At 32.5% G+C, this 14234-nt stretch overlaps 1 protein-coding gene across 1 annotated transcript; it reads right to left on the bottom strand.

Moving 5' to 3' along the window:
* Positions 1 to 1308: 1308 nt before the first annotated feature.
* LOC148283375 (chymotrypsin-2-like) lies at positions 1309 to 8997 on the bottom strand. The gene is made up of 5 exons (XM_088223625.1): positions 8909 to 8997; positions 8662 to 8827; positions 5105 to 5351; positions 4189 to 4329; positions 1309 to 1554 (listed from the first exon to the last, which is right to left on the bottom strand). The coding sequence occupies exons 1-5, from the start codon at positions 8958 to 8960 to the stop codon at positions 1414 to 1416; spliced, it is 747 nt and encodes a 248-aa protein (XP_088079751.1). The 5' UTR covers positions 8961 to 8997; the 3' UTR covers positions 1309 to 1413.
* Between the last annotated feature and the right edge of the window lie 5237 nt (positions 8998 to 14234).

Here is a 14234-nt window from a genome sequence, read left to right on the forward strand (position 1 = left end):
CGCTCGGCTTGGTGTCGGTGTCTAATGCTTGGCGCTTGTTCGCCGCGTCACAGGCCGCGTGGTATGTCCCATTACCGCACGCGCGGCGATGTCCAATACACTAGGTCTTAAGTAATTATTAAAATTCTACCTTAATGGAAATGGGGAATTAGAATCCCTGCATTAATTTAGCCTATGCACCAAAAAAATTAGTAAGATCTGTTTTTTATTTTTAAATAATCGTTTACAAAAATAATCTATATTATATGTCCTGCAGGCACAGAACGCATGGGTGGTCAAAAATTTGGTCCCCGTTTACAGTTAAATTTGAAATTCTGGTCAACAACTATTTAGAAAAGCCAATCAATCAAATATATATGTACCTCAGAGGCAGACGGATGCAAATCCAAACGACAAATGGTCTTCAATAGCCTAAAGAATCTACTTTCTCTAAGTAATTTCTAACAATTCAGAATATAAATTTGTATGCTCAGTATTTTAATACATTGGTTCATTCATTATAAGACTGTCATTTTTTTCAAAATCAATGAACACGATCATAAACTGGATACAAAAATCGAAATGTCATTTCATCTAATTCTGGATTTGCATCTGTCTGCCTCTGAAATACATATAATGTTGTGATAGATTTTTGGTTTCCAGGAAGCCGTGTTTAGCGTGTTTTCATATCAACAGGTTTTTCTTTTTAAATGTCAGTTTAACTTACCGACTTGTAACGCTGTCGCTTGTTAAGCGGAGTAATTTAAAAATTAAAAAACATAAAAAATTTTAAAATTCATAGTGATGGTAATTGACAAATACTTTTATTTAAATCACTGAACTGCCTTATTAGAAACAATATTTTTGAGAAGGTATGCTTAAACTATATGTGTCCAGGCGAATGAAAAAACTAGAACTTTGAACCAGTGTTTTTTACTCGAGGGCTGCTCTTATCTTAAAATCCAGAATAAGGAAATCGAGTAGAGATAAGTCCGCCTCATTATGTAGTGGTTGGTGCAGGAAAAAACAAGGTACAATAAGTAATGCCTAAAGATATTCTATTTTTAAAATCCTGAATTAATTTTAATGCAAGGATACCTATCTTGCATGTTTTTGTAAAGTACGCTTTTTTACATGGTATTGTGTAGAAAGCATCCCCAAGTAAAAAGAGATTCCAGTGCATTTGGCACCAGCACTGTTGAAAGGTTGTAAAAAATGCATTTCCAAGTTATGTCATTGTTGAACTCCAAGAAACGGAAGATTCCTTGTCCCGACCCCCATAAAACCTATAGGTTCTGCATTTCAGAGGGTACATAATGAAAAACACAGTTGACGTAAAAGCTTTTTTTTAAATATTATGGTACAAGTACATGGGATATTGTACTTTCATTTAATTTATTGAAGTTGTTGATTGATGGAGTTCTTGGGACTGGATTAAACCATGTTGCTCTTGATCCATCCAGCGAATGAGCTGACTCTAGTATACACATCGGGCATTGCATTGGCACAAGGGCTGCCCCAGGATACAATTCCTACTATGGAATTTTCGTGCACCAATGGACCACCAGAGTCTCCCTGGAAATTTAATAAATAAATTTAAATTATGAAATGCGTACAATACTTATTAAAGAATAAATATGGGGCAACGTTTGATTAGGACCCCGTTAGTTGCTTTATTTATTTGGTTGATTAACTCTGAAAAAGATTGTTCTCTTAAAAGATTAGCCTAAACTCTACCAGTAACCGTTAATTTATCAGTGCTTAAAATTTCCTTGGGTAATCTCTGATCACTGAACTATGGAGTTATCAGATCATGGTAAATTGCATGAAATTTTTAAACAATGTTATGGGTTTGTCCAATTTTTTTTTGTCTTAATTTGTTGTAACAGAAAGGGGAAAACATTTTTGGGAAGGGAATATGAAAGTCTATGCATTTACAGGGCTTATGACCTGTCATTCGCTGATTTTATTGTTTCAGTGCTGCAGAACAGCGTTTATTTAATATTTTTAAATACATGTTTCAATTTGTTACCCTCTAAGTCTAACGACATTTTAGTGGGACACATTTTTTTTAAAGACAGGTTTTTTTTAAACACTATTTTATTTAAATTCATTTCAACAGAGAGGTAAAACATTTTTGAGAAAGGAATATAGAAGTCTGGGCATTTGAAGGGCTAATGACCAGGTCATTTATAGGGCTTATGACCAGGTCATAAGCTCTGTAAATGCCTAGACTTCTATGTTCCCTTCTCAAAAATGTTTTCCCTCTCTGTTGAAATAAATTTAAATATGAACAACTCCCTAAGGAGGAAATCCTGCCAGTCTGCAAGCATTTGGACATACTCAAAGATTGTTGAATTAACTACCTGGTAAAAGAAGTATAAAAATTGGAAAATTGTTTTCAGGCGTTGCCTAGTAGGTGATTTGGTTCAGCCGGATGAATCTCCCCCACGTGATAAAGGTTTTAGCTCTTTTACTTCACAAAAGTCAACAGATGAAAGAGTTGAGGAAATGTGGATGTTCAAACATGGGCAGAATGTTGAATGTTATACAGTGTGTAAAGTGGCAACGTTAACCAGCCAATGACAGGTCATAAGCCCTGTAAATGCCTAGATTTCCATATTCCCTTCTCAAAAATGTTTTCCCTCTCTGTTGAAATAAATTTAAATATAAACAACTCCCTAGGGAGGAAATCCAGCCAGTCTGCAAGCATTTAGACATACTCAAAGATTGTTGACTATTTTATTTATTTTTATTTATATAGGTCCATTGGGCACTGTGGCCATAGACAACAACACATCCTTGTCTCTCACTCTCTGGTCCCCACAGTACTATACATATTTATCGAATACCGTTTAACAAGTATTTAGAAGGTATTTCAGACACTTTAAAGTATCATTATCATAATTTCCTTTCCACACATAATGGTGCATAGGGCACTGCATTGGTACAGCAGTCGCAGCGTATCTTAATCATTTTTATTACATGAAGGTATGATGATAAGTCTTTAGCTTCAGGTACCAGTCCAGGGACTGTGAAATATTATAATATGAAAACATCATTTTATATAAATATTTCATGTCAACCATGTCGAGAATCGAACCCGAGACCTCTTGAATGGCAGACAAACGCGCTGACCATTACACTACGAGGCCGATTATAAAGTATTTAGAAGATAGATAATTCTTCGGTTCCTTTTTTTCCAATTTAAGATCCTTCATGTCAATGATGGTTTGTGGACGATCATTGAACAATCTTGGAACAACGCAATTTTATGTTCAATTTAATTTAAGTGGCCACTTTACACTATGTGAAACATTCACCATTCTGCCCATGTTTTAACAACAACATTATCTCAACTCTTCCATTTGATGATTTGTGTGAAGTAAAAGACCTGAATCCTTAATTATGTGGGTGAGATTTCTACTGTTTTAATTGGCTGAGAACAAATATATAATAAATGAAATAGAACGAGTAATCATAATAATTATGTTTGTGAAAAAAAAAAAATCTACTAAATCCTAAAAGGAACACTCCCACACTACCAGAAGTCAAACTACAGGATGAGTCATGAGGTTTATCACAACTTCTGAATTCGGGCAAAGATATTTCAGGATTTTGGGACCTAAATATTCAATATGTTACCCGAACATTGCAAAACCATGACCCAAATCCAATTTTATTTTATTTTATTAAATATTTTATTTTTGCACCACAACAGGCCAGGAGGCCCAATTACAGTGGTAAATTACATCACAGAACACCTAGGCTTGAGAAAAATCACATTTTTATTTTTGTGTACTCACCGGGAATCGAACCCGGAACCTTCCGTGCGTGAGTCAAGCGTCTCGACCACTACTCCACAGAGGCAGCCAAAATTACAAATTTGTAAAAAAATGGTTACTGGATTTAGGTAGAGAAAAATTGGAAAACTTACTAAAAAACATTCAAAAATATAAAATGGTATGTTTAAATATTGTTAAACTCTATAATAAATTAATTAGAAGGTAGTCATGTTATTGTTAATTTTTGCATAAAAATGTCTGCTTTAAAACAGGTTGTTCCTAGTTAGGCAGACTAGACGTAATCCAGAAAAATCTATTACCTAAGTATGTACTAAAATAAATGGTAGTCTTTTGGTAATACATCATGATTATTATTATTATTATTTATGATTGGACTGATAAGTATTGAATTTAAATTTCTTACATGACAAGCTCCTTCGCCCTTCTCGGTAAGCGTGCACACCTGTGTTGGAACTACCATATTATTCCATTTTTCTGTACAGTTGTCATGAGATATGGTTTTCAAGTTAATTGTTTGCAATTTTTCCGACACCTCTCCGGGATACTGAAAACAAATAACGCTGAGATAATTTGTTTGTTTGTATACAAAAGATGCTCTTGAAATCATGCGGTAAGCTGTATCAGCAAAATTGAGAATTGAAAAAAAAAACACACCAGTTTGACATAAACTACTTGACTAAAATTGAGACCTTAAAAATTGTGCACAAAATAACACTGGGAAACATACAAGACGACGACATAATATTAGTCAAAAATGCTGACATACACAAATATAACACCAGACAACAACAACAACAACACTATCATATTGAAAAAGCAAAGACAAACACAGGACAGTCAAAAATACTACATAATGGACTTAAACACTACAACGACCTACCTTACTACTTGAAAACTTTTACTGGAGACAAATTTAAAATCAATCTGAAAAAGCACATGATGACTGAACTAACAAGACTAGACGAGACATAAAATGACTAGACAATATAAAATTTCTAATGTAACCCTAACGGGTTTTTTAAAATTGTAAATAAATAAAAAAAAAAAACGTACACAACCATATTATTTTTTAAAAACATTACACACCAATTATACCGCTATTTTTATTTCATAATATTAGCATACGTCTAATTCCTGTATTCAACTCACTTTTCCTTATATTGTTTAATCACATATTATATATATTTCTGATCATTTTACTTTTTTTGATACATTGCATTGTGGTACGTCTACCGGTCTAGATAGGGGGGTATGATGGTTATCATTGTGGTATTGTGAAATCTTTTGGACAATGATGCAATAATTAATTCATTACTTACCGACGTTCGTCCCCATCCTGTTAGAACCACATTAGCATTAGCAGCAATGTCTGTAGTTCCTATCGGAATATTAGATACCACGGGAGAATATTGGATATCTTCTTTGAGGAAGATAAGTCCCACGTCGTTAACGATTTCCCAATCATCATATTCCTCGTGAATTATATAACTAGCTGCTTTGTATGTTTGTCCTCCTGAATCAAGTAAGTTTGTTCCAGCGATAACAGCTATGGATTCTACAGTTTGACTGAAATATTAAGATACTTAGCAATATTTTGAGATTGTTCAATTTATAATTTCAAAGACAAAAATAAGGAAGTCAAAATAAAAACTATTGATAGATATTACAAGAGAGATTGAGAAAATTAAAAAAGGTAGATATTGCTAGCCCAAAGCAACAGTGAGATATCTCTGAAGAACATGTTCTGACATAATCGGACTTCGAGGTGTGCAAAAGGTCTGAGTGAATTAAATTATTTGAAGTAGATAATGAATACTATATTTTCACATAGGTTTACAAAAAAACTTAAAAATTGTATTATTTGAAAACATTAATCTATCAACACATATCTGCACGTGTATCTCAAAACCAGAAATTTAGAGTTTAGCTCACTGTTGCTTTGGGCCAACTATTTATTGGATTTTCGAGCTGTCATTGGCTGGTTTGAGTGCTTACTTTATATTTAATGATGTTCCTTATTTCATATATATATATATATATATATTTGGATAATTTATATAGCGCCGTTTTTGTAAAAATCACCTCAAGGACGCTGTGCAATAAATAAATATCCCACCACGTCTTGCAGCTACAGAGCGCATAGACAGTAAGAAATCTAGCCCCTATTTACATTTTTTATTTAACAATAAAGTTTAGAGATTTAGATATTTAAGAAAAAATAATAAAAAACTAATTTATAAAAATAGATGTTAGGTTACAACAAGTCTTGCAGCTACTGAGCGCATGGACGGTTGGAATTCTAGACCTCATTTACTAAATTTGGATATTTGATAGTTGAGAACATTTACCTATTGAAGCTAGATTACTAATCATCTTGCAGCTACAAAGTGCATGGACGAGTGATCATATTTATTGTGATATGTCGATTTGTTTTGTTATTTGTCCCAACTCAACATAGGACTTCAGTCCCATGGAGTTGAGGCTATTCTCTCAAAAGTTGTATATTAAATATTGTACTGCAAATAAATAAATGAAAGATTGTATCATTATCTATTTTGTCCATTTAAAAAAAAATATATTTCTTAATTTTTCACAGCTGTTTGTTAGTTGGTATATTTATCTTTTCTATACCTAAGTTCCAATAAACTTAAAAACAAAAGTCTCGACACATGTATCCTCCCGGTGGTAACATATGGGTTGGGTACGATGACATTAACTGCCAACACAATGTATAAATTAAAGTGCACATGGCGGTATATGGAACGGTCAATGTTAGCCATAAGGAACAAAATTAGACATAAAGAGATGAGATGCCGAACAAAGATCACCGACATAGCAGATCGTAAAACTAAATTAAAATGGCAATGGGCGGGTCATGTTGCGAGGCAGGGAAACGAGAGATGGATACCCGGAGATCTGAAATGGAGACCGTGGGAAAACAAAAGACCAGCGGGGCTTCCCCAGAAAAGATGGGTAGATGATGTAATCCCAGTCGCGGGAAGAAATTGATTGAGAAGGCACACTATAGAAGAGAATTTAAAATATTACAATAGGCCTATATCTAGCAGTAAAGAGATGGCAAAGAAAGAAGATATCTTGTCTGCTCGATCGAGCTTGTACATGAAATACGGATTACTTAAAATTGCTTCTATATCATTTTTCACGAGGCAAGGAATCTGCAGGATGTGGAATTAGGTAATCTTGAAAAGAGACAGAAAGGGGATTCAGCAAAAAAGGCAAAGATATGTTGGAAAATATGGACAGCGTTTCTCAAAGGCGATCAGAAAAGGTCCATTCTTTAAATAAACAAGTACCTCATTTCAGAGTCTGGCACCTTGAATAAAATAATAATTACTGAAGAATCATGAGGTGTAGAAAACGCTTTCTAAATCTTCCGAAAGATTATGACCAGACGCCTTGATAAAATTATCCATTCATAAATTTCTAGTTGTTCTGTAATTCGTACTATGCTTATTATCCCAAAGCAAGCTGCATCTTCAGGGGACCACTAGTTACACCTTATGATATTAGATCACTTCTCTCCAACTAAATAGCCGAACTCTTGGACAACTAAATAACCTGGACTTGGAAGACAAGATTTAGCAAGCGCTTGCCCTTCACTCAGTTGTCTGGCTCCAGCCTTAGAAGGCGAAAATTTATTATAAGGGCCCCATCACAAATCACAATAGATCTTTACAGGACGTAGTGACGTAAAGAGCGTACTTATCACTGACGTTCACCTGCATATTTGAAAAGAAAGGTGAAAAACGTTTATGAAGGAAAATAGCAGTAATAAAAATCTAAATGACAATAATTGTGGGGGTTCCTCTTTATATTTCTATAGCTGTGGATTGTATACAGAAAGGCATTGCTTTTCTGTAGAAATTTATTCTTGGAAAAATTAAGGTTGCTCACGAGAGTTAAAGTACTGCAGGGATATGACTGTTGTTTTAGGAACTAAGCAAGCAAGGCAGTAGTAGCAAAAATAAAAGCCGCAAACGAAAGAGAGACTACTTCACTACCTTATACAGCGTTTTTGGGTAGCTCCACATATAATCCAAAATATGCATCTAATTAGAAAACTTTCCCATATCTTCAAGTCGATACGTAACATTTTATCCCTAACTAAACTCAAACATTTTTTTTTGTAACTCAATTATAAGTTATGGCATAATAGGATTGGGAGGCACAAATAAATCAATATTAAAACCTCTTGAATCCGCTCAAAAATCAATAATTAAAATAATTTTATAAAAGCCCTTCAGGTACCCCAGCATCAAGTTATTTGAGAAATTTGAGATCTTAGATATAAGGCAATTATGAATAACAATGTTTTTGAAAGCAAATTATTCTACCAAATCCCAAAAGGAACACTCCCACACTACCAGAAGTCTAACTAGAGGATGGGTCTTAGGGTCTAACACAAACTCTGAATTCGGGCAAAGAATTTCAGGTTTCGGGGCCCCAAAATATTCAATATTTTACCTAAACATTGCAAAACCATGACCCGGATTCAATTTAATAAATTTGTAAAATATTGTTGCCTGGGTTTAGGTCAAGGAAAGTCGGAAAATTTACTCAAAATACATTCTTTAATAATAAATTAATATTGTTTAACTGTATAGTAAATTAACTAGAAGGTAGTAATGTTATTGTTTAATTTTGAATAAAAATGTCTGCCTTAAAACAGGTTGCACCTAGTTAGGCAGACTAGACATGATCCAGAGAAATCTATTACCTAAATGTGTATGTAGTAGATAAAGTAATTGTTATTTTTGTTAATAAACTATGATTGTTATTATTATTTTTATTATTTACTGGAACATACCCACAGAGGAAAACCAAATCTAAACAACAATATTGAGAGAAATCTTACTAAATAAGACAGTGGGCAGCTGTGAGTATTGTTCTTTTGCTGATGATGGATCCTGAACACAGGAAGAAGTCATCAATCTTCAGGACTATCTGGTATGGAGCCGCACCAATTTCAGCATCAGTTCCTCCAACTATCCTCCAGTTAATATCATCCTTAGTTGGAGCACCTAGTCAAAGTGACAATAATAACACTATAAGCAATATATTCCACCATATGAAATTAAATGTGATTTTTAACAAGATTTTACCATTGCAAAGAATCAACACCACACTGCAAAACAAACAGCAAATTTTAATCATTTTGAAAATGCAAAACTTTAAGCTTTGAAGTATCACACCACTTTGTTAATACAATTAATATTTTTATTTTATTTATACTTTGATTTATCTTCAAGTGAGATTAAACCCACAAAGAAAAAATCATAGAAGATAATCAATATGCTTTATTACAATCAGCTAAGGATTTAAATTATAATATTCATATTAAATATATATTTTTAATAAATCATTTAGTTCAATACCCTAATTCAAAATATTTTGACTAGAGGTTAATGTATAAAGGTAAACGAACTGTTTTAATTTCCTTATGTATATATTCCAAGTTCGTATCTTTGATTGATAAGAGAATATCATTCTGATTGAATCAATTTTTTTCCTTGGTAGAATCCTAAATAATTAAGCCGTGGGCTTATTTAACTTTATAAATTTTCATATATTTCGGTATAAAAAAAGACTTGATTTACTTGTATTTAATTATGTTTAACTTTTATTTTATTGATATGTTAAAATTTAAGACTTTTTTAAGTTTTATATAAAAAAATATTATATTGTGTTACCAAAATATGTAAAGTGAGAAATCCCTGCAAAAAAACAACTTTTGCAGTTTGGCGGGAATTAAATAATTGTGTTTGTTAAAGGAAAGCTAATGTAAAAATTAAAAAAAAAAAAAAAAACTAGAACTGACATTAATAAAATGATGCAGAGTCTACACAATAGTACTCATTAGTTAAGATAATTATTGTCCCAGCATACATTTTCGGACAGAGAAATGATAAAAGCCATAGTGTTTAAAGTAACTTATGAGTCAATTAAAACACTGCCTGTTCGAGTATTATTTTATATTTATTTATTTCTTAACTAAACTAATATTTACACTTACTTTACTTGCATATCAATTTAAATCATTTTACAATTTAAAAACATTTTATGCGGCAATGCGTAATGTGACCATTTATTTTTCCTTTAAAACGGGACATGCACTTTTTTTTCCAGTAATAATCTCTAGTTTTTTTAAGTCATCGCCGCGCAACTAGGCGCTACCGTCAGATGATTTTTTCTGTTTTTCGCAACTTTAAAAAAAATCGCACTTAAACATTTTTTTTATTTGATGGCAGAAAAAGGCTTCATAAGACCGGATAATCTCAACCCACTTTCTTTTTCCAGTATGTTTTACATGACCTTTTTAAACCCCTTCATAAAACAGCTCCAAAATTCCTATTGGGCCTCTGTTTTAGGGAAAATACATGTCGAAGAAAATCTACTCTTAGGTCAGCATTCGATTCAGGCAGAGGAAAACTTGTCGAAATTCGGCGCTGCCCAAACACTAAATTCGGAGATCGACCCCTCTGCCTGGGACCAATAGCGAAATATCACTTTTTTAAAACATTTTTAAAGTAATAAAGGTCTATGTTATTTTTTTTTTGTACAATATTGTATAAGATAACTTATTTTTTGTTTTGTACACTATTTTTGTGAAAAGAATCTAAATTTTATTTTTATGGTATTTGCTACAATCAATATACTGTAAAGTTTCTGCAAACCAAGTTTTGTAAAATTTCCATTGAAAATAAACGTAAAAATTGCATTTTTCAATAAAAAATTATAAAAGCGCAATCGATGAATAATTAGTTTCATATTTTCGTTTATAATAGGGGAATATCATTTTTTAAAAGTAATAAAGGTCTATGAAATACTGTCCAGTAAAAAAATATTTTTTTTTGCTAATTATTAGTAGCATTAAAAATTCTTTTAAATTTGTAATTTTGAGTTCCCGCAAAAAACAGTCATTCCATTGGCTACGCCCCTAATACGTCACGATTCATGTTTGTTTGTTTCTGCCATTGAAATGTGCGTAAAACATTTTTTATTTAAAAAAATATATATATTATAGAGTAATTTATTTATTTTATTTATTTATTTATTTGACGGACTTATGCAGTCCATTTTAACAACGGTAAATACAATATCTTATAATGAATACAAGCACTAATAAAATAAAATACAATTAAATAAAATTAGAGCTAGGACAAAAAAATATAAATTACTACCTCAAGACAAAATCTGGTCTATTTTAGTGAATTTTCAAATCTATAAAGACTTACACCAAAAAAGTCCAGATTTTGTCTCGAGTTTACAATACGACACACTCGGGACATTGGTGCATGCTAGCCATACTTTGTGCTGCGTTGTAATGCCTAGTAGGAGAAGACCCGTGCTAAGGCAGATTTACAGATACGTTTATTTATATATTTCCATATACCTACACACACGTGTGCAATTTCATGAATCTTGACACAACAACCAAGGCCAAACACGTCGCGTTTTTGTACTGTCATATTTTTATTGAATTTCTCTTTTACATTTATGCATGAAAACATTATTTCTCAAGAATATCAATATTGATTTTGAAAATACAATTAATTATTTTTAATCCATTTCACATATTTTTATCGGTAATCGTAGGATGTGATATTTTTCTACTGCCCTCACACTTGCGAATCATCGATTGTCCTAATCAGTTCAGATCTCAACTGAAATCTCACTTCTTTCGTTAATCGTACCCTCAATTTTAAAATCAGGAATATGTAATGTTATCTTAGTTATAATGTAAGTTTAGATAAAAAAATATAAAGCGCCCTTGAGGCAATTTTTCACAAAAGTGACGCTATATGATCAGCCAAATATTATTAAAATTATGAGAACAACCATCGAGCCATTAATTCTTGTCTAGAAATATTGTTTTATTTTACACACTGAACTGTATTTTTTATTCCATCGGACGCGAAAAAAATAGGTGAAATAAAGTTATATTTGTATTTACATTGGACAAAGGGTAAACAGTTCATTTGACTACAGAAGAAGATTATTGGATGTGACTTTTAAAATATGTGCATTTTTTCAAGTCTAGACATATTTATTTACTAATGGCGTTTGAAGCGTCTCGGCGCCATGTCTTCGCCCGTCCCGACGCGACAACTGACGCTTCAAATCACAAAGAAATTGAATTCTTGAAATACTTATTATAAATTAGTCAAAAAGCGCTGTGCATTTAATTTTATTCTAAATAATTTGAAAATAGCACATTCTGCGCCGATTTCGCAATGTTCTTTGTCTTATTTTAGATTAGCAATATCCTTAATGGTTTTATATCAAGTTGAGTCATGTAACATAAGAATTTAAGTGGCTGAAAGGTCTGTTTAAGTGGCGTTTCTTAAATCAATGCACAGAACAGACATTTTAATTGATAATGAAGTGTTTTTCAACACGTGGATAAATATTATCTTGAAGATGCTTGACTAAAATGTAATTTGATACATGAAAATTTTATTAAATAAATAAACAACTAATACACAATACCTTAGTCCCAAGTAAAAACTCATTCCTTGACAAAACAGTTTTTTTATAAACCGTTATAATTTTTGTTTTAATTATGTGCTTGTAGGAAAACATGGTCTTTTAAAATTTCCAAAATGAGTCATAAGTCATTATGCCCCAAATATTACAGTTACATCCTTGTGATTCAACAGGATTTTAATGCCCGTATTCAAAGGAAGGTGAGGAAAGTACATTCTACAGTCCTCACCTCAAAATTATTATCTGCATTTGAAATAAGAATCTACATTGCTATCTTTGAGTTTTGTTTCCAAATACACGCATAATTCTGTCGGTTAGTGGTAGAAGTGCCTAGAGTGAGCTATGTAGTTATTGGCACAATAGACGGATCTTCTAGATCCAGTTTACGTTTTAAAGAAACCAACAAACAGATGGAAACAAATAACGATTTTGAAAGATTGTAAATCAGGGGTCTAAGCAATAGACGATCAAAATTCAGTCAACCCTATTCTTATGAACATTCATTATGATACACAGAAACTAAAATACAGATCACGGAATGTGTACATGGGATGGATAAGAGAACATAGCGGAATCCAAGGCAATGAAGAGACCCAAGAAGCTTCTCTCAAGAAAACGGCTCCTGATTTTGCCTTAAAGAAAATAAGGCGGAGAACTTTTAAGCTCTTTTTATATATGGGGGTTTCATTATTTTTTACCTTGCTTATAATATACAAGTTTATATTTCAAAAAAAGAATTTTTCAGCAGTTAAATTACTTTAAATTTTAGTTAAGTTTTGGGGATCAGAAGGATATTCTGGAAAGGGCCAATTAAGAACTTCTCAGAATTTGCTCATTTGGAGAGGATACCACTTAAAACTCTTCAGGAGAAGTTGACAACTGTCAAGAAGCTTTCCGTTCCACTAGAAGAGTGTTCGGGATTTCGTTCCCTACTTTGGTTTATTTTACCAATTGCCTGCACTATATTGACCATGTATAAATACGATATTTAATGACATTCAATGTATGATATTTAAGCTCTTAAACAACCAGTATTTAAGTGAAACAACTGGACAGGTGACTCAAATATTTTTCACAACAATTTTTCATGCCTTCATGCATTATTTCAGGAAAACGCAGCGAGTTGGCTTCGAACTTACTCAAATCATCACCAGCCACGATGGTTTTATGAGCTATTTTCACCGCTTTAAGCTGTCAGAAATCAACAGCTGTCCATGAAATGATGAAGCACCCCAAGATGTATTTTATTTGTTGATGCATTGTCCAGTTTTCAGGATAGAGCGCATGCAGCTAGAGACGAGTAAAAGTCTTAGTGAGGATTTGTAGATATCGCAACCATAATAATGCATAGGGAATAGGGTGGTTGATAATTAATTAAAAAGTAAGTAAATCTATTAATGGTTCTCTCGTAAAATTGCTACATGTCACTTGGTAACTTTTTTATTTCCATTGTCAATATGCACATTGTAATCGGCGTTGCCAACTCTACCGATTTTTCGTTAGATCTACTGATTTTAGAAAAAATCTACCTATCTGCCGAATTTGATGGTAATTCTACCGATTTTCAACAGTTTTTGGCACTGTGGCTCGTCGCGAGTAACAGTTTAATTCAATCTTGTGAAACTGTTCCAGTTGACAACGAATCTACCGATTTATTTTCCTGAATTTATCATGGAAGTTGGTAACGCTGATTGTAAATGGCAGTTGTGCTACATTATGCATTTTGAAAAACATATCAAAATAGTGTTTGAGCATATTTTATACCATAAAAAATGTTTATGTTAACATACGCTAGAAAGGGATTGAGTTATTCGAGTAAAAAATGAATTAGACCTCATAGGTAAATAAATAATTGTCACAAAAAAAATCCTGTCATTTTAATTTTATTTATTTATTTAACTTGTAAAAAAAATACAGGCACTTGGCGGGCTCATTGCTAAA

Source organism: Micrasema longulum, unplaced genomic scaffold (genome assembly GCF_059751315.1).
Source record: "Micrasema longulum isolate JH-2025_06_02 unplaced genomic scaffold, ASM5975131v1 h1tg000244l, whole genome shotgun sequence".
NCBI classification, from domain to species: domain Eukaryota; kingdom Metazoa; phylum Arthropoda; class Insecta; order Trichoptera; family Brachycentridae; genus Micrasema; species Micrasema longulum.